This window comes from Primulina tabacum, chromosome 8 (genome assembly GCF_025594145.1).
Source record: "Primulina tabacum isolate GXHZ01 chromosome 8, ASM2559414v2, whole genome shotgun sequence".
Taxonomy (NCBI): domain Eukaryota; kingdom Viridiplantae; phylum Streptophyta; class Magnoliopsida; order Lamiales; family Gesneriaceae; genus Primulina; species Primulina tabacum.
The window spans coordinates 4,978,774-4,999,814 of record NC_134557.1 but is presented as its reverse complement, the minus strand read 5'-3'; the positions used below and the strand labels follow the sequence as shown (position 1 = coordinate 4,999,814).

Below are 21,041 nucleotides of genomic sequence, written 5' to 3'. Positions count from 1 at the left end.
GAAGAGACCGCAAGTCAAATATTTCTATTGAGAAATTTTCATTACAAAGTGTGAAAAAAACTAAGTTAATTATAAAATATTTCTATTTTAATTGATGTTAAATAATTTGTAACATCACTTTATATAAGATTTGATCCTTATTATTAGTCCATCACTCTAAATTGATTCAAATTTGTGCGAACTTATATATATCCAATAGAAAATATTTTAAAGTTGTAATTAATTAAATACAAATAATTTTTCATAGTATATTTAATTTTTGATATGGTTGTTAATATTTTAAATATAATGACGATACAAATTGTGTTCAATAAATTGTTAATAAAATTTTAAAAATATTTTAATTTCTTATTTACATCAAATAATCTATTTAAATGATATTTATTTTAATTTTCATATTTCTAAATATTTTTCAAAATTTTTAATTTTTATATATTTATAATATTTTTTTAAAATACCCGTTCCGCGACCGTTCCGCGAAATTTCATTGTAACTGGAACGGTAGCATCCGTTCCGATCTCCGCGACCACGACAGCGAACCATGGATACAAGCCATCAACCTACACACCCCGGAACCTCGTCAAGGTTGCATCTGTTCCGGTTCCGGAACACCCGTTCCGACCGTTCCGTTCCCGTTCCCGCGAACCATGATTCTATATCAATATCTCTTATAACAGAACACTTGAATTGAAAGGCAGAGCAGTTCGAACAAAACCATTTTCCTCAATTCATTATTTAAATATTTCATTCCACACAACCTATACGATTCAAAGAAGACTCATCCAATCACACTTTACAGAGATTCTGTCACAAAAATGTAATATGGGATGCAATTGCAGTACCACTTTAAAAATACTCACACCTCTTCAAAAAACATGAGAATTATTTACAAAATAACAAATAAGAACAAAATAAACAAATGGTTCTCCATGAAAACAACTAAAGAAGGCATTATCCGTACCTAATGATGAGAAGGAGAGAAAGTGAGGCCCGCATGTAGCACTATCGCGGCACCAAAGTTAATCCCTCGCAATTCCGCCATGTTATGGGAACGAATAATGCAAAAGGGTAATTTTAAGGTGTGAATAACAGTTTCCCTGAAACCGAAAAAGATGAAGGGATGAAGAAGGGAAGACGACACACACCAAATGAAAGGAAGATGCTTATTTTCACTTTCTCCGGCCATAATAAGGCTCCGTGCCGTGTAACGTAGGAGCAGCAAAGGCATGACACCAACTTCCCGATCGATTGGGGGAACAGTAATCCTGAATGAGCTGCGGCATCTGATCTTGTGAGACTAACCGATCATTAGATTTTGGAGATTTGAGCTGATGATGTTTATTAGTTTGGTAGGATGAAAATGAGGGGAAAAAAATAAAATGCCTTAGAATATTGTTAATATTGATTTTTGAAGGCTTAAAATTCAGAGAAAATAAAGAACACATAAAGAAGAAAATTAAAATTTTAATTCTAGTGGAATTTTTCAAAAAGGTTTTTTAATTAAGTTCATGAATAAAATATTTATTTTGCCACAATTATCATTTAGAAAATTAATAATTTATCAAATATACATTAATTCATATTTTATTTTACAATCTAACCTAGACTGAAAAAAATATTACTAAAAAAGTATTATAACATTGGATAAATAAATAAAAAGTTATTCTATCGTAATTGTAGGAAATACTACATGCCTTATAAATATTTTTAGATTTAGTAAATTGATAATAAAATCCCTTACAAATCTTACAGTCTATTTAATAAAAATATCATTAGATAACGATTATTCCTTCGCTATTTTTCAATGCAATTTAATGAAAATATTTGTATTATTAATTTTACATTGATTATAGTAGCTCTAACCATCTTTTATCATCTAAAACAATATCATTCAATATAAATAAACTCTAATCAATTTTTTTTCATAGTAGCTTAATTAATAGTATCATGATTTTACTTGACAAGAATAATTCTAATAAGACTATATTCTTTTTTAAAAAAAACAATATAAACAATCAAGCACTTTCTTGACAGAGAACTGCAAAGGTAGGAAAAAAAATTAAAGATTCCATAGAAATAATATCGACTCAATTTGTTGATATTCTACCCATTGCAACAATTTTACGTGTATATTATTATGATTCATGACGGAATACATATAATATTACAAATTTTGTTTAAATAAAACTGCACCATACATAATGTAAACTTACCATCTGCAATATTATAAGATATATATACATACATACATACATACATACATGTATGTATGTATGTATATGCTGCAAACTCTCAATTATCGCTTAAAAAATTTTCCAAGCATGGACAAACATACCTAAAATTCTTAAATATATTTTCAAATAATATTTTGCAGAAATATTGAAAACCTAACCAAATAATTATAAAAAAATTATATGAAAAACTGCGGAGAAATTATGTGACCAGTGGACTTCGAAACCAAATATTCGCCAGTTCAACTACAGAGAGCGGCCAGAGATCGTCCCGAGTATCCACACCAATATATGGAAACAACTTATTGACGACGACTCGAGTTGTAAGCAACTACAACAGAAAATGTTTGTGCTTTCGACCTCTAATCATGCAAAGTTTCAGCTCAACTATCAAGTGCACCAAGGGCTTTCATGTCCTCTAAGAATGCAGTGTATGAGTCATCAATACTTTGGGGCTTTGTTGCAGAAGAGGATGTAATGGATTCTTGTTTTGTGCTGGGTGATGCTATAGGCCGGTTTGTGGGTAAAACAGCTGATGATTTTGACTTCGGTTTTGGGAGCGCAGACTCTCTCCTGATGCGTACAGAGGCAGGAACCTGAAAAAACGAAGAGAAAAACTTGATAAAAAAAGGGCATTGCATGGTTAGAAACTTAGAAGAGGCAAGGTAGGGGTAGCAGTAATCCTCCCCCAGATCATAAAATTTCAAAATTTCGTACATGGTTTTTTAGCCAAAGAAGCCGACCTCCCTCGAGAACACAAGAAATACCGATCCTTCAAAATTCTTGGGTACGAGATTATCCTTCCCTAATTTTTTATGACCAACGCATATTGGCATTGGACTTCATGCTAATGACTATAACCGCTCCACTTTTGTGCCTACCCATTTGCTCAAAACTTGTTGGTTCACAATTAACCTCGATACTTTATACTGAATAAACTGTGAAAGACACAGTATTCGTATTTGACCTTTTTAAGGAATGCAATCTATTTAACTAACAATTAATCGAACAACAAACTTTAAACACATAAAACATCAAAGCCCTCTGCGCATATTAATTCTTACATTATCACCTGAATTTCAATATAATTAGAGCACCGGTCTGAATTCAATTTTCCTTAACACAAACCACTCCGCTAAAATTAGAGAGATTCACATTCAGAACTCAATCCTCAAGAAACCAGTTTTGCACATTATTTTAAAGCAATCTATTATAATAATTACTTGATTGCATAATGATTTACAACATAACGTGTAAAACTCAATAACGATTGAGGGTCTCTACAATGTTTCCCAGCCAGGAGTAGACTGTGAAACCAATTTGATTTATTATTGAGATGCACGTCTATCATCATTCATGCACCACCGTATTCAAAACTATTTTGATTTGGTAAATAGGCAAGGAAAAATTAGTTGAGAAACTCACCATAGCTGTAAGCTCAGGGGTATGCTGTGCCAGAGGCTTCTTTACAACAGTTGAAGCAGCAGATTTAACATAAGATGGCTTCTGGGGAGTAGGCATTCTAGCAAAGAAATCATCTTGTGCAATGGGAGGTGGGCCAGGTGGAAGTGGTGGTCGCATCATTAGTGGAGGACCAGGAGGAGGTCCAAAAGGTGGCATTGGTAACAATGGCACCAAGACTCCGGGTGGAACAGGTTGTCCTGGGGTGGACAGAGGAGGGCGCATGCCATTTGGGGGCGGGGGCGGCGGAAAGCGCAAAATTCCTGGAGGTTGTACATCAGGCTGAAAATTTGGCTGCATGGGAGCTCCAGGCACTAGTGGTTGTTGCCTTATTGATGGCGGTGGAGGAACCATGTTCAGAAAATCTTTGTCCTCGGAAGTAGCTTTTATTACAGATTCAGAATATGAGCTTCCCGGTTGATTATTTCCAGACTTTGAAGACAGCCCTGGTAGTGGAGGTGGTGGAGGAAGAACAGTAGGCTTCTGAGACAACCAGAACAAGAAAATCATCTACTAAGAAAATTATTTGAGAAGTAGTCCGACAATTTGTTTAGATTAAGGCTGCATTTGGAATGGAGTAAAATGGAATTGTATTTCAAATGGATTTCGAATAAATTCCATTTCGGATTTTGTCAAAAAAATTAAAATATTATTTAAAACCATCTGATGGTTAGAAAGAAATATTATATATTATTAAAATAGTATCGTTTTATGGACAGTATTTTAAATTTCATAGTAAAACATAGCTATTACATTATAACCAAAAAAAATTAACATTAATTTATATAATTGTAAGTATAACAATATTTTTAAATAAAAATATATTAATTTGGTATACATTAATTATATGAATGGCGGTATAATATATATTAATATCATCTCATGTGAACTGTATCCATAAGAAATGATCATTTACACATATCCATAAATAAAGATTTAAGAAAATAAAATAAAATCATTTAACATAAATTGAAAAAAGAATTGATTAATATGACTCAATATGTGATAAGAAGAAAATATAAAAGCTCTTGATATTCATGCATCTGTCACTATTTATCGATATATATAAGAAAATCACTTCAGGAAATAAGAAGAAAGATCATGTTGTTATTTTATTTTTTTATATATAAAAACAAGTTAATCAAGAGTGATTTTGAGGGGGAAAACCCAAGTTTCGATATATTAAGTCTTTTATTATTTGCAGCAGAATAAGTTTTAAAAGAAAAGGATAACAAACAGAATATCAGGATATGAAAATATTTTGAATGGGCTATAAATATTTTTAACAAAAAATAGATAACTTCTACATGAATTGGCAGTAAAAAGCTCGACGGGAAGAATGACATTTTACAAGATTGAAGAGTAGGCCAAGAGTTTAAAGGTAGGAACGAATTATGTAGGAGTATACCTGATTTGAATTCCCGGTGGCTGAATCTTCTGATTTTGCCGGCTTCTCACTTCCAAAAGTACCAGGAGGAGGTGGTTGAAAAGATTGGTGATTGGGTGGGGGAGGAGGAAGAGGAGGACGAACAGCAAGCAGTTCTTTTGGAGGTGGACCAGGAGGAGGCGGCGGAGGCAACGGTGGTGGAGGCAATATCGTGGTAACATCTGTATTTGCAGGCTTTGGAGGCATGGGGGGTGGCGGTGGCAAAGGCAAACCTACAGGAACAACAGAACCATCTCCAGAATCTAAGTCGGAAATAGGCAAAGGAGGTGGTGGAGATGGAAAAGTCGGGGCTGATAAAGCGGCATCCTCTGACTCGGGCTTTGTTGAAGATGTAGTATTACTTTCTGAAGCTTCTGCTAAAGGGATCCTGGGTCCTGCAGTTCAAAATAAACAGCAGAATCTAAAATGTACAGATTGTGGATGAGGTCACCGAGTAGGGAAGAAGAAATATGGAGTGATACAAAGAAAAAAAGAGCAATTAACATACACCTGGATAGCTTGAACATTGAGTGATATAAAGTAGAAAAGAACAAGGAATACCTATGGAGGACTTAAACATCGGTGGTTTCCCAGGTGGAGGAGCTCCAGAAGGATTTAGAGTTGGGTGATAATATACAGAGTCCTACGACAATAAATCTCGTGTGGGTTCACATATCAACAATAGAGTTAGTAAACCACAGAAACTACGTAATAACTTACTTCAGGTCTGGGATGATTAACTCTTTCTTCCTCCTCTGCAGTAGTCCGCCTTCTAACAGGTCCCAAATGGCTAGAGAAGGGAAACATAATAGAACTTTGAACTAAGAATTGATATGAATATTCATATTTAAGTTAAAATAATAATTTTACGAGTAAAACAAGGGAAAGCTAACCTGAACATGACAGTTGCTTCACCTTTTTCCTTCGCTTTATCTTCGTATTCCTGGCCAACAAAAGGAAAATCAGACCATTAAACAATTATCGACTTTTGAAAGGAAATGGAAAGGTCTATTTCAAAAAGAAGTGGAACATGTGACAAGCGTGTGTTACAAAGCCAAAAGCATACCTTATCTGAAAATCATAACTTGAAGTTGTAAACAAGTTTAGCACAGACAAAGGATCTCCACAAATCAATTGACTGTTAAGCCCAGGCTACAGGATTTTGTTGAACAAAATTGTGGGAATCATTGTAATGTTGGAAGCCCCAAGATAAATATTTGTTTTATTGGTAGCACGATTTTCTTTAATGAAACTAATATAGTTGCAAGATTATTTTTGTTTGATGAAAATAATATATTTGCAAGATTACTCAAATTATTTTCTTCGGTCATATGATATATGATTTTTTATTCAAATAATAGTTTGCATTGATAAATTTGGAGCATGTTAACTATAAATTTCTGGATAGAAGAATAAAAATTAAATATGGCGAGAGCATTATTCATTTCTGAGTAGATTTATTGGGGTGATCGCTTACTTGAGCGACGGAGGGTTCGCCGGGTATTCCCCAGCGCCACGTTGTTCGTGACGCAGGTGATGACCCACACAACTTGCTTTTTAGGACCGTGGAAGTGTCAACTAACCATCTGGATTGACTGACCACCCGAATTGGTTATCTACCCGGATCCTCTTTAATTCGGGTAATTATCTATTTGTTGCAAAACTCGGCGCCAAGCTGTTTTCATAATGATTAACGCAATTTGAAGTACCGATATAATCTATTTTTCAAAAATCGTCATGGAAACCAAGAACACAAATTCATCATTTATGATGTTGCAAAATACATTAATCACTGAGACTATATGATCAAATTTCCTCCTATGTGCATAAGGTTTAGCAATTACCTTTCTCTTCTTGATCACAAGATTCAGTGTATCCTCAAGTTGCCGCTTTTTGTGCTTTCTAGCTTTGTCCAAGGCTCCATCTGCTTCTGCAGAATCAATAGAACACGGATCAGGAGACCATATAAAAATCATATTTTTCTCTTAGGGAAAAACAAATTCCAATAGTCCAGAGCATCTCTCCCTTCACTTTCCTCTCTTTCCTGCAACCCTCTCCCCATCATCACTCAAACTGATAATGTGTGATACACGGTTATACAAACAAAGTATGCAAAATGTTGACCTATTCGTGGAACAAACATAGAAGTGACAAGTGTTTCATTAATTAAAACCATGTTTGAACTCTTCAACCACAGGACCTAGATGCAGCAACAACCATATCGTCAGCACACTAGCACTATCATGTGAACAGACCATTTTAATGACAAACACCAGTTCAACGGTATATCTCGAGAATTTGTGTTCTAAGAGAACAAATAAATGACAAAAAAGGGAAAACAAACAAGAACTTTAGCTAACGAAGGCGATATAAATATATTTGAGAAAGAACTGGGCAATCACATCTTCTACCACAAAAAACTCATTGGGTGGTAATTAATCAAGTTAAAGATTTGTCGGAGACGCTACCATGCTGATTCTAAAATATGGTATACCTGAATTAACTAGAGCTACAAAAAAATGTGAATAAGGAAGCAGAGTATAGCTTGTTGCTTTAATAGAATCTTTGCAAATAAGATTTACCCAGCTGAAAGACCACCTTTCTCGTGCAACAACAGTGGATAATGCCATAACAGGGCATACCGTGATTGCTAAAGATACATAATTAATCATGTCACTGGGTATAGTACCAAACAAAAGCAAAACCTCATAACTTACTCATCGCTTCCAGATTTTGAATTTGCTCTCTCAGCGACTCTGGATCCTTCTTTAAGATCCCAACTTCCCGCACCTTCTTCCTTTCCTTTTTATTCTGTATAACATAGTTTCTCATCAACTTCAGTCAGTTGACCATTCCAATTGAAGGATCATACTAACTAGAGTTCATAGCTTCCATCATGGGAGTACCAAGGGAAATCAAAAGGCATACAATCTCCACAGAAAAAAAAACAATTAAAATCCTAATAATTTTTCTGAAAAAGTACACAATCACCATCATCTATAATCTTGATTAACAAGAGATACACCACAGGTCCATAACCAATTCTTACCACGTTAGCAAAAATCAACTAAACCACTTTCGTACCAACAAAATTTCTTTAAAAACTTGAATAATTCTAACCCAATATGCTCATACCAAAATTTTATTACTCAGGTTCCATCAATTCAGCTTCGAACAATTCCAATTAAAGGCCTTTTTCTGAATTTAAATAAAAACTGAAATCCTGAACTCAGGTTCCATCAATTCAGCTTCGAACAATTCCAATTAAAGGCCTTTTTCTGAATTTAAATAAAAACTGAAATCCTGAACATAAAAACGCAGATAATTTGGGAGGGGGGGACTAAACATATTTCCAATAAATATGCACGTAAATCAACTGCATAAAACAAAATCACAGCAGGAGGTACCCCACCCGCTTCAATTCCTTTTTACGAATCTCTTTCCGATAAGCATCGGTTGGATTCATGGTTTTTCCACCCTTAGTTGTCTTCACCATTGGCGACGCTTATTGCTGATTACTTGAATTCCACTTGTTTTCCTTCGGTTCCTGCCGAGGCTTTTCTGAGAAAAAGGGGGTGTCTTAGCTATTTGGATTTGGGAACGATGAACTGTAAGTTTCGGGTTTGGTTTTCTATACCCGGGTTTACGTCTCGGGTATTATAGTGGCCCATTTTTCGTATTTGGATTTGATGAACCCTTTTCGATGAATAAGAAAAACATGATGTATTGTATCTTTAATTTATTCAAGTAAATATTAATAAAAATAATTTAATGAATAATCTTACTCGTTACTAATTCTAACTAGTAGTGTATTCAAGATTTTATAAAAATAAAATAATATTAGTCTTCCACAAGAAGTTATTAACTGCGGTTTTCGTACACGAGTTTGTAGTATAAAAGTAGGTGTTTTTCCTGATAAAATTTCAATTGCTATTGTAAATTCTGGAATATATTTTTAGTAAACATCTTTTGTTTTATATTTAATACGAACCTTTCTCGTTCAAGATTGTGCTGAAGCTGCAAACATGTATCTTAACATCGGATCAAGGCTGGTTTTGCGTTTGTATTTTTTTAACAGTCATTTTTCATTTTTTGAATGCTTACAACGGTTTTTTTCCTTTGTTGCATTGATTTTTGCAGAAAGTGCAATTATTTTGAAATTGACGGAGATAAGAAGAGAAAGAGAACTTCCACTTTTCTAATGAGGTCTTACTATTGTCGTTGTTTTATCTAAACATTAGATCAAACTACTCAAGACTGGAAACAACACAAATCATCATGATTTATCATTTAGTGTTTATCTCATTAATTTTTTTAAAAGTAACAATCAATTCTTCTCGATTATTCAAATGTTTGATCCACTGATTATGAGGGAAGTCGTATCATTTTTTGTGCAATGACGTTGAATAAACCATTCGAACCGTGCTTACCCCGCCCCTCGGTGTTCCGCATAACGAAACCGAGCTGTTTGATTTTGGGCTTGTTACATGAAAATTAAGGACCCAATATCGGAAGCAAAGAATGTTGGGTTTTTTGTTTTGTTTTTTTTTTAATAAATTTATCAAAATAGCAAACCTATCAAGTGGAGAGAACAGTTTTCTCAAATTTAAATATTTGTTATTGTATGATGTCTCATTATACATTTTTTAAAAAATAATTAATTTTTATTAATATGATTAAGGAAAATTCATTTTTTTAATTTTATTAACTATTTTTTAAAAAAATTATGTTCATTAATTTATCAAAAAAATTAGTAATTGATTACTTGAAATTACTTTAAAATGTTCATATATAGTAATTAATATAATATAAATCATTTTTAAAATTAAGTGAAGATATTTTTGTCTTTTTTCAAGTAAAAAGAAAAAAATTAATCATGTCATGGTTCATTAGTGTAAGGAAAGGAAACATAGGTTTTTTATGAGACGATTGCACGAATCTTTGTCTGTGAGATGATTTAACTCTACTGATATTCACAATAAAAAGTAATACTATTAGGCTGCGTTTGGTTGAAAGGATAGGATAAACTAATGATTAGTATGCAAATGATAAAGAAAATGATTGTGGTAGGATTGTAATATATGGTTTAAAATAATATTATGTTTGGTAAGATTTTTAAGTGTAGAATAATTTTGAATTTTTTGATGAAAAGACAAAATTGTCCTTCCCCTTCGCGGCGGCGGCGGCGGCGACGGCGACGGCGACGGCAACAGTGGTGGCGACGGACGGCAGCCGGAAACAGCAGGCGGGACGCGACGGCCAGAAACGGCCGGCCAGAAATTTCGACCGGCGCCGGAAATAGTCGGCGGCGGCGGCGACGGTCGGCCGACGGCGATCGGTGGCGGGAAGTGGCGGTGAGTTTGAATATAAGAGAAGGGTAAAATTGGAAAAATAGGAGGTATTAAGAGTTGGATAAATAAACCTAGAGGTGAGGATGTATTATTTTAACCTACCTAATATAACCTAATCATTCATAAGAGGGATTGACTTGGTTAAATAATCACGCGTACCAAACAGCTGACTAGGTAGGATAAAATAATCTATCCCGGCTAATCATCTGAACCTAACGCGGCCTTAGCATAAAACGTAATATTTTTTTATGAATAATCCATATTAAAGATATGTCTCATAAAATATGATCAGTGAGATGATTCCATATGAATTTTTGTTTTGTTTTGGGAAAAAAAATCACTAAGATATGAAGTGTGAGTGTTCACGAGTTCTGTCATCCCTCACTCACTCGATCACAACACAGGTTAGCACTTTTTCTCTCTCTCCTTTTTTCAAAAATTTCGACGTGAATTGCTTTGAATCGGTTTCAACTGAGATTACATTGTCTTTCAATGTTTTTCAAATCTACCGTTTTAGATCTTTCTGATTGTTGTGATGAAAAAGGTAAAGATCAGTAGCGTCGTTCCTCAAGTTTCTTTTTTGTATTTCTGTTCAGGTCATGTAGATCTGAGCTCCTTTTTTGTAGATTTAGACAGTTGATTTGGTTGTGAGGATCTTGGTTTTGTTTATAATTTTGATCTGGTTAATTATTTTTTGGGTCTGCTTTCTAAATGCTAGAAAAATTAGTATCGACTGAAAAGATAAATGATGTATGATTAATGAAATATAAGTTGTTACAACCGAAGTCGTCGAATTTCTGAAAATTTCTTCAAAGATACTTGGTGTTTTCATCGAAGATAAATTCATAGTCAAGGGTGGATCCAGGATCCCGAGTGGAGACCATTTCCGTTATTTTCTAGGGGAGTGTAAAACCACAATGCCAATCTAAAATTGGAGGGTTTTTTTTTATCAAATTAAGAAGGATTTTCTAACACATGGGCAGTTGCGCACCTAGGAGTGAATTGCTCGACAGCTTTTAGGAGAACCTTTTATCCATTAGTTTATTGATTTGATTTATTTTCTGACATATTCTAGTGATATGTGTAAATAATTGACTGAATTCGCTGTTTCCCGGGAATTGAACATCCTCCACTATAAGCATATGGACATACTTATGGGTTTAATATCTTTTTTATGTGTATTTTATCTTCTAAATTTCTCAGGTTTTATTTGGGATAATTTGAACCAAACCTAGAATGGGTCGAGGAGTTAGCAGTGGTGGGGGTCAGAGTTCTTTGGGGTACCTTTTTGGAGATGGTGGAGCCCCTGCCCCAAAGCCTACCACAAGCACCGTGGAAGCTCCTCCTCAGAATCAGGCTCCAGTGGCTTGTCAGGCGACAACAGAGAAGGCTCCTTCTGTTTCTGATAAGCAAATTCCAGCTGGCATCCAGGGAAGACAAACGAACAACTATCTCCGAGCTGATGGCCAAAACACTGGCAACTTCCTCACTGTATGCTTATTATCCGATTGCTATTGTTCTGCGTTGGTTTTTTACTTTGTTGCACATGTATGTTTAGTGGAAAATTGACTTGACAAATGCTTACTTATTGTGTTACTGCCCAGAGTTGCACAAGATTTAGCCATGTGATTCTGTGACCATAAAAGTTAACCAGTAAAATCATGCTATTAAACCTTTTTTAGATGCAATAGTACACAAATAAAGAACCAACCAAAATCATGCTTGAATCGGATCTGTATTTTTTTCACATTGATAATTTACACTTTTGAATCATGAATCTTTTTTTTTCGTTTGCTGCAATTTCTAGACTCTTTTTCAATGCTTTCACAGTCATACCATGAAAATTGACAGGATTTTGGTCCAAACCCATATGAATATACTAATCATCTTAATTGAATCCATTATATGCTATTAATACTATAGATCTAGAATGCATCAGGTGGGGAACTGATCCATCATTTTCCAATCATGGTCTAGCGCATACAGAAGTACCATCGTGTGCTTTTGCCTTAAAAGTTTTTTATTATGATTTGACTTGATTGGATCACCTTCCAATTTAAAGGTCACTGTACATCTGTGGACATTTCATGTTGATTAGGACTTGTGAAATCGATCTGCTATGGGATTACCGTGGGTCCTTTCACTTGTGGACGAGTTGATTGATCCCCATCTATAAGATTTGTGGTCGTGAAAATATGACTATAACATGATATAACATCCTCCATCACGCATAATATCTAACTTTAAACTTTCATTAAGTTATTATTATACGTGAACTTTTCTGGCAACAGGACCGGCCTTCTACTAAAGTCCAGGCTGCCCCAGGCGGTGGATCTTCCCTTGGATACCTTTTTGGTGGCGGCTCCAAATAATGCCTTTGTCTGAACACAGTCGAACTTGAGTTTGCGATTTAGTGTTTGCCTCTTCGTATCATTTGAATTATTGTCATTGCCAGCATGTTTATCTTAAATTTCATCTGACACTGAATCGTTATGTTGTCTAACTTTGTTGTTCCAAATGGAAGTTGTTAGTGAGCATTTCCTTGCTTCATGGAGCGCTGTTTCTGTATTAAAGTTCTTGTCCTTGTTGGTGCTAACTAAAATCTGTGAGTGGTTATATTATTGAATTTCTTGTCATGCTATAGTTTCTCGTGGATGTAGTAAATAAGTTGACAAAAAATTGAATCCACTTTTTATATTCACGACTTGTTGTTAAGTCGGCCTACGTCACACGGGCCAGGGGAATTTTATTTTGTATTATTTACTCAATTCCATGAATTAGTGGACTGTATTAATGTAGATGTAAATATAGATCAAAATGTTACTTTGTTTGAAGTCTGTTCATCATAAATTATAAGTCACAACGTAGTCGTTGTGTGTATTTTTTTCCTGAAAAATGGTAGCCCAAAAATTTAAGTAATTGAAAAGATGGCGATATAATTTTCAAATGGAAATTCCATTTGAAGCACGTGCATCACGTGAATATTAATTATTTAATAAAAATTAAAATGATTTTTTTTTAAAATAATGTGAATAAATTTTTTTTAAATTTATATTGTGTTGGTAGAATAAGATTCACAAAACACGTTTTTAGTAAAACACATTTTTCTTATTTTTAGTTTAGTATAAATATTTCATTTTCTTCCTTTGGATACAATTTTGGAAACTCATTTATCGCGGTAAACCGAACAATGAAACCTCTCCATTTTCTGAGAAATGTTCTTATGAGTCTTAACATATTGGTTTAGTCTATTGTCATATTAGACGAATAAATTAATTAAGAACGTATATACCTTACTTTCAAAATAGTTTCTCAAATTAAAATTCAATCAATTGATTTTATGTTATATAATAAATTATAATGAGTATAATATATAGAACGAATTTAACTGAAACAAATTTTGAAAAAATATATATCTAAGCACCACGTATAAGTTATAATAACCTAAAAATCAATCAAATTATGGATTTTATAAATACATATATAATAATTTATATAAGTGAAGCACACTAAGGACAAATAATTATCAATTTAAAATATTTGTGACTAACTCATCAAAATATTATCAAAACTAATGAAATAATAATATTGATAATAAAATATAACCTATAATATTCAATTTAAATATTATTTAACCTCATACAGAATTTTTTTACCTTTTGTTTTAGAATTATATATCATAAATAAATTAATTTTCATATACATTAATTAATAAATAATTTTTTTAAAAGTATATAATTTATATTTTTCATTAAGCCATCAATTACAAAAATATATATATATATATATATTATGTATTTGTATGTGTTTAGTGATTGTATATTACTGGAATCAGAAAAGAATTTAGTTGGGGTGAAAAACTCTTTTAAAAATATTTGCTTTTAAAATTTGTCTTCAATCGTTTTTAGGCGATTGAAAGATTTTCTCAAACTGTTAGAATATGAACCACGTGAAAAGTGTGAAAGACGATTCAATATTTCTAGTATTTTCAACCGGTTGGCAATCTAAACAACAAGATATAGTTTGAAATGTAAAAACTTGTGAAAAGTAAGGACACGAGAATTTTATGGATGTTCGGAGAAAAACAGTCATACCCTTTCTTCCTCTGTAGGAAGGATTCCACTAAAACACTTGTCTGATATATATATATTTTTAAAAAATTGCTACTAAAATATTTAAATTTCTTATTATAGCTAGCTCTCTTAATTTTTCTATTAGATTCATATTTTATGATATTATTAGTATATTAACATTCATGATTATTGATATAAATTATACTAAATAATTTATTAAATTATTTACTTTCAATTCTTAGTTAAAAAATTATAAATATATTATTATTAAATTTTATATTATTATATTATTATATACTTATCATGTTATTGTATTATTGCATATATAATTATTTTTTCTTATATTTTCTTGTGATATTATGATTTATTATTTAATCATAAACTACATTAAAATATAATAACAAAATTGCATTAAAATCATAAAATAACATGTAGAAAGAAAATTAAAAGGATAAAATATTTAAAGTTAGTATAAAGATGAAATATTTGAGAAAATTAATATAGGAGTTACATTTTATTCTTGAAGTGATATAAATTATTACAATCAATGTATATTGTAGTGATAATTTATTAGCATTTGTTAGACTATTAATTATATATTATGTGGAATAATTAGGCTACTAATAATTATATATTAGGCGGAATAAATAAAAAATTTTGATATTTCATTTTTACACTTGCAACAATTAGAAATTTACAAATATATCTTTATTGAATCTAGGATTTGTATTGATGAGGAGGTATATAGATAAAAAAATATTTTTTTTTATCAAAGATATATTCATTTTTAATGCATAGATTTCCTATAAATTGTGTAGAAAATTTCCATGCAATTAATCTAACAACACACAATTTAAGGGGGTAGTAGAAAATTTACAATGAAAACTTTGTTATTCTTTTTACACTTTAATAAGTATAATAGTTAAATATATATTCTTTTAATATTTTTAATTATTTTTTAAAATTAAAAAATCTATTCTTTTAATATTTTTTCTAAGAATTATGTATCAAGAAAATGTTATTTCTCTAATGTATTTTTATTATCAAATATCAATTCAATTTTTATGTAACATTATTTTCAAAATTTATTTTGTTACAAATTTCTATTAAAAAATAAAAATACTATTATGATCTTCATGTATTTAATAATTGTGTAGAAAATTTTTCATACAATTAATCTAACAACACACAATTTATGGGAATAGTAGAAAAGTTACAATGAAAAACTTTGTTATTCTTTTTACACTTTTATAAGTATAATAGTTAAATATATATTCTTTTAATATTTTTAATAAAAATATATATTTTATTAAAAAAAAACTATTCTTTTAATATTTTTTGTAAGAATTATGTATGAAGAAAATATTATTTCTCTAATGTATTTTTTATTATCGAATATCTATTCAATTTTTATGTAATATTATTTTCAAAATTTCTTATTTTACAATTTTCTATTAAATAATTTTTAAATTACAAAATTATGATAACTGATTTTGGAATTGAGACTAAGAAAAGATTTAGTTTGATTTTGGTTCTACTGTTTTTGAGAACCATTGTCAGGTTTAGCTTTAGACATTTAATTTAATGTCTAAATCATAATCAATCTTAGTAGATATCTCGAATATCACCAAATTTGTGTGTGCTGAATTTATAAATTTGTCGTATATATAATTTTTTTTAAAAGTGCTACTAAAATCTTTACTTTCTTACTATATTCAAACTCTCCAAATTTTTCTAAGAGCTTCATATTTTATGAGATTATTAACATATTGACGTTCATAATTATTGATATAAATTCTTCTAATAAATTTATTAAACTATTTACTTTCAATTTTTTGTTTAAAAAACCATAAAATATGTTAGTATTAAACTTCACATTATCATATTATTTTATATTTATCATGTTATTCTACTATTGGACACATAGTTAAATTTTTTATATATCTTCTTGTAATACTATAATTTATTTATTACTTAATTAGAAATTGCACTAAAAACATAATTACAAAATTATAATAAAATCATTAAAAAAATATAGAGATAAAATTAAAAGAATAAAACATTTAAATGTAGTATAAAGATCAATTATTTATAAAGATCAATTATTTGATAAAATTAATGTAGGATTTACATTTTATTATTGAAATGATATAAATTACTACAATCAATGAATGTTGTAATGACAATTTATTAGCATTTGTTACAATTTTACATATATATCCTTATATGATTTTTTGAATTCATATTAATAAGAAGACATTTGTGTCTTTTTACAATCAAAAAACAAATGAGTGATCCACACTTTTATAGGTATATAGATTAATCACTCGGAAACTGATCGTTGATCAAATAACCAAAAAGACCCAAATCATGGAACCTGCTGCAATCTTTAAAAAAGTTGCAAGATTATTACGTGCCGAGTTGGGTAAACTGGGGTATGCTTCAGGTGGGGGAAGCTGGCATTCATCGCCATTGAAATAAATCTTCCTTGGGAACCCCCAACCTTGCTTAAATGTAAATGTATCTTTATCCTTCTTTAAAAGTACTTCTGTTTGAACATTTCCCAAGGGCCCAGCCTCCATCAGCAGATCATTATAAAACTTCATCCCATAGAACATGCCTGTATCATCTGCGATCGATACAGCACCACTAAAATCTATCAGTAACACAATGGAGCATGTCTATTCGGGTATGCAAGATTTCGGTTAAATCAACTTAAAGGGAACTCGATAAGTTAATGCAAGAAAATGGGAATCTGAGCTTACTTATAGACTGGTAGGGAACAAGGGGCTTGTAATCGAAGCTAAACACTTGGGTGACGTTGTTCAGATTAGGATGTTGCGCAACAAGCGTCCACTGCGTGTAGTTCATCTTGTAGTTAAAATTTGTGATGGCCATCTTAACGCGCCAATAATCTCTGTAGTTGGTTTTTACGTGCCAGTGCACGCGTATGGGGCACATGTGATGCGTACACTGTAGCAATGGCATGTTATCCTTCCTCGGAGTGTTGATCCCCGCCATTTTTAGCTTGTATGAATTGCTCCTGCGTGCATTAGTTTGATCGGATAACAAGAAGATGGTCAATTTGAAAAGGCAATTACCATTTATATTCGGGATATATGGTGATTCAAGCCGACTTGATTCTAGATTAAGTTAATGAATCATTGACAGGCCCGTGATTCTGGATTACATGTTCATAATATAGCAGAAAAGGTCACACACAACTTTGAAAGAATTGCTCACATGATGCAATCTTTTTTGTCGTGGCAACCACAAGAACAAGTTGGGCAAGGAACAATGGTCTCATTGTAAAAAGATGAGAAGGAGACACAACAGCTTGGATTCTTGGACACCAATAGTTGAGAGTAAGTGCACGTCACGTTCCATGTCACTGTATTGCATAAAACCACCGACATCTTAAACACGTTCCCAGGAAAAAATAAGAAGAATTAAATTTTTTTTCCTATAAATTATCAACATCTTCTTACTCAATACTTGAGTTTTTCGTCTTCCATCAGGTGTAAGGAGTACAGTTGAAGGCACAATCTTTGCAGGTCCACAAGTGTAGCCTGGTCCAGGCCCGAGCAAAGTGAAATTTTTCGGGAGTTTTACGGTCTTATTGGATGTTCCGGACAGGCCGACGCTGACTTGGAACGAAGAAACCGAGAGGGACGGGTCTTGGCCCCATGATGAAACAACACCACCTTTGCAACAATTAGCAATTTGTTGGTTGTAAGGCACACCAGGCAGTAAGTCTACTATTGTGGGTGTTCTTTTACAGCAATGAGGCATATTTCCTTTGAACTTGGAGCAATCTCCTTGCTCGGTTGCTTGTGCACCCACCATAGACCAAATCACTTCTTTCTTAGCCCAACTCCAAGCTAAGGTCCATCCAGGGCTCATTATGTGGCGATACATTTGAAAGTTGTTCATTGTCACAACTGCCTATAAACCAAGATTTTGTGGTATTACTTGATTACTAGTTTATTTAAAAGATGTGTCCCCAAAAAGGAACAGGCCTCACTCCAAAAGGGACAGGCCTCACTCCAAATAAGAATAAAGAAAAGCAAAGCAAACTTCGAGATTTATGATATCACTTACAAGGTGGACGACTTGATGTATTTTGAAGGCGAAAGTTAGCGAGTTTTAGGAAAAAAATAATGTATTAAGTTTCGAAAGTTTTCATTGGTTGGGCAGATTGACAGTGTTCATTCATCTATTCGAGTACTCAAGATCGTGGACATTAAATATGAAGAAAAATTATATTCAAAGAATTTGATGCAATTATGAATTACATGAATTTTAAAAACTTATAGCATTTTCTTATTTTTAGAAGGTTCAAATTCAATCAAGCATTTCTCATTTTTAGGAGGTCCATAAAGAGGAATGTAGTCAGAATTTTTTATGTGATTCATCATATTGGAGGTTGACAATAATTATTTTTTGAAAAATTGAAGTGTGAAGTCGCCACCCCGTAGTAGTTAAGCCATCTTCGACTCAAAAATCTAATTTAGTACATGGAGTCATAGATTACATAAAGATTCTTACCACATATCCATCTGCTGTCCATGATATCACATCCCATTTGATTGTTATGTTTCCAAATGGATCCAATGGATCAAATGACTCTAAGCACCAAGAAACGTATAGGAATCATAATCAATACTTATTGTGTATAAAAGAGCAATTTACAAGTTGAAAATTGTATAAATATTTGAAAGGGTGAATGTACCTGCTTGCAGAAAGTTCACAAACAACAAGATTGCCCATAAGTAGAGCTTCATTTTGGGAGAGTATAAAATTAACCATTTTCTGTGATTCATTTTTCTTTGTTTGAATCTCTTTTGTGTAAATGTTTTGGAACATTTATCACAGGGTTATAACATAAGAAGAATGTATGTCTCTATAAGAGGATTTCATTAATTGGTAAGACAAGTGATTTCACACCTAAAAGTTGTTGGCATTTCAATATTTCCATTGCCCTGACTCATCATATGTTCTTGGCTTCATTGTACTTCGATTACATGGTGAAATTCTAAAAACTCATTGGGAATCTAAACTTCAGCACAGCAGAATGGAAAATGTTATAAAGGAAAAATAAAAAAAGCCACGTAATTCTAGGGATGTTCAGAAACCGGAACAAACCGAATTGTATGGTTTGGAGCGGTTTTCAGTCAATCACGATTTGGATCGGTTTTATAATTATTCAAACCGAAAGAAATGGTTTGATTCAAGTTTATGATAAAAATAAACCAATTCAAACCATTTACACTAATATAAAAAAATTTATGTAATATTTTTTTGTTATAGAAATATATCATTTGATTTTTAGTTTTTATTATATTATGAATGAGCACTATAACAATACAATTATATTGAGAATGTATTTATTGTAGATTTTAGCTTAAATAAACATATGCACACCCTAAAAGTTTATGTTATTTATGAGTTGCAAAATTTTATAACTCATATAGTTATTTTTATTTATAGTGTTTTACTTATAATCATTCTATACAATATCCAATCAACTTCTAACAATTGTCAATTGCTAATTTTTCTAAATTACAATATTTCGTGTACTTAATTAATTATGAAACTCAAAAGGGTTTTAACATATTATGTGGTTTTACAGTTGGAGCTAAATAAAGTTGTGCGATATATTTTTCATTCTCTCTATCAAAAGAGTTTTAACATATTATGTGGTTTTCAATATATTTAAGTTGTCCTGGTTGTTCCTAATGATTTAACATGTGTTCTTTCGCAACTTCTTGGGTCATAAATAGGACTTCAATTGGTACAAAAATTAAGACAGGAGACACTTGAGTTTAGTAGCTTATTAGTCAAGTTTTGGCGAAGCACCTCCCATTGTTTACGTTAGATTGAATCGAGTGTTTAGTCATATATCACTCTAGTTACTTGGAAACTACTCAACCCCTTTTTAGGTTTTCTTTATAGTTAATAAATGACCATCCGGAGCTGTTGGTAACATTTACAAGACCGAAAAATCTCCTTTGCAGAAGCACAACAAGAAACCACGTACCACGAGTGAAATCAAAAGAGTTGTGTGATAGGAAATATTTTCAATAATCTCCATTCCACCTTTCGAGAATGATTCTAACATGATAATTAGCGGAATCAGATCTTTCATAGATGGGAAAGACCTCTTCATGCATGTTTGGGAACTCTAGATATTATTATGCATGACAGATGAGAGACTTAAGCCTTGATAAAAAAATACATCATAATTGAACATGCTGATAAATATACTGCAAAATTCATTTTTACCCCCTTTTATCATGTGAGAAATGATTCAATTATTTATTGCAAATGATAATATCCGGGCTTAGGGTCGCAACATTATTTTGATCTGTACTTTTTATAACGACGCTACCTTCAAAAGGTTACTTCAGATGCAGGCAGCCAAAATCTAGTTAGGTAAGAGTTGGATAGAGTCCCACAGTCAGTGTCACAATATATATATACATTCCCACCAGCAGTG

At 32.1% G+C, this 21,041-nt stretch overlaps 3 protein-coding genes across 5 annotated transcripts; 1 reads left to right on the top strand and 2 right to left on the bottom strand.

Moving 5' to 3' along the window:
- Positions 1-2,360: 2,360 nt before the first annotated feature.
- Positions 2,361-8,791, bottom strand: LOC142553229 (protein EARLY FLOWERING 5-like). 3 transcript variants are annotated; one of them, XM_075663333.1, is made up of 9 exons: positions 8,531-8,791; positions 7,836-7,929; positions 6,963-7,048; positions 6,012-6,061; positions 5,839-5,908; positions 5,680-5,761; positions 5,101-5,513; positions 3,657-4,172; positions 2,361-2,827 (listed from the first exon to the last, which is right to left on the bottom strand). In XM_075663333.1, exons 1-9 carry the CDS (start codon positions 8,612-8,614, stop codon positions 2,615-2,617), a joined length of 1,608 nt encoding a protein of 535 aa, XP_075519448.1. In that variant the 5' UTR covers positions 8,615-8,791; the 3' UTR covers positions 2,361-2,614. The 3 variants fall into 3 exon arrangements, with proteins under 3 accessions (XP_075519448.1, XP_075519449.1, XP_075519447.1); XM_075663334.1 differs by lacking the exon at positions 8,531-8,791 and adding an exon at positions 6,596-6,793 and having other exon boundaries at positions 2,381-2,827; positions 3,657-4,175; positions 7,836-7,906; XM_075663332.1 differs by having other exon boundaries at positions 2,386-2,827; positions 3,657-4,175; positions 8,531-8,788.
- Positions 8,792-10,783: 1,992 nt separating this feature from the next.
- LOC142553228 (protein SPIRAL1-like 3) lies at positions 10,784-13,105 on the top strand. The gene is made up of 3 exons (XM_075663331.1): positions 10,784-10,873; positions 11,673-11,960; positions 12,761-13,105. Exons 2-3 carry the CDS (start codon positions 11,706-11,708, stop codon positions 12,839-12,841), a joined length of 336 nt encoding a protein of 111 aa, XP_075519446.1. The 5' UTR covers positions 10,784-10,873; positions 11,673-11,705; the 3' UTR covers positions 12,842-13,105.
- Positions 13,106-16,866: 3,761 nt separating this feature from the next.
- On the bottom strand, positions 16,867-19,415 carry LOC142553227 (COBRA-like protein 4). Its single transcript, XM_075663329.1, has 6 exons — positions 19,275-19,415; positions 19,091-19,170; positions 18,031-18,487; positions 17,786-17,933; positions 17,308-17,585; positions 16,867-17,171 (listed from the first exon to the last, which is right to left on the bottom strand). The coding sequence occupies exons 1-6, from the start codon at positions 19,363-19,365 to the stop codon at positions 16,888-16,890; spliced, it is 1,338 nt and encodes a 445-aa protein (XP_075519444.1). The 5' UTR covers positions 19,366-19,415; the 3' UTR covers positions 16,867-16,887.
- Between the last annotated feature and the right edge of the window lie 1,626 nt (positions 19,416-21,041).

Excerpts from the sequence above, each read along its gene's own strand:
- LOC142553228 (XM_075663331.1), top strand. The coding sequence starts at position 11,706 with ATGGGTCGAGGAGTTAGCAGTGGTGGGGGTCAGAGTTCTTTGGGGTAC. Across the intron at positions 11,961-12,760 it reads ACACTGGCAACTTCCTCACT|GACCGGCCTTCTACTAAAGT; the intron begins GTATGCTTATTA and ends TTCTGGCAACAG.
- LOC142553227 (XM_075663329.1), bottom strand. The coding sequence starts at position 19,365 with ATGAATCACAGAAAATGGTTAATTTTATACTCTCCCAAAATGAAGCTC. Across the intron at positions 19,171-19,274 it reads TGTGAACTTTCTGCAAGCAG|AGTCATTTGATCCATTGGAT; the intron begins GTACATTCACCC and ends CTTGGTGCTTAG. Across the intron at positions 17,934-18,030 it reads ACGAAAAACTCAAGTATTGA|TGACATGGAACGTGACGTGC; the intron begins GTAAGAAGATGT and ends TATGCAATACAG.
- LOC142553229 (XM_075663332.1), bottom strand. The coding sequence starts at position 8,614 with ATGGTGAAGACAACTAAGGGTGGAAAAACCATGAATCCAACCGATGCT. Across the intron at positions 7,930-8,530 it reads GTAAAAAGGAATTGAAGCGG|AATAAAAAGGAAAGGAAGAA; the intron begins GTGGGGTACCTC and ends TATGTTATACAG. Across the intron at positions 5,909-6,011 it reads GAAGCAACTGTCATGTTCAG|CCATTTGGGACCTGTTAGAA; the intron begins GTTAGCTTTCCC and ends TCCCTTCTCTAG.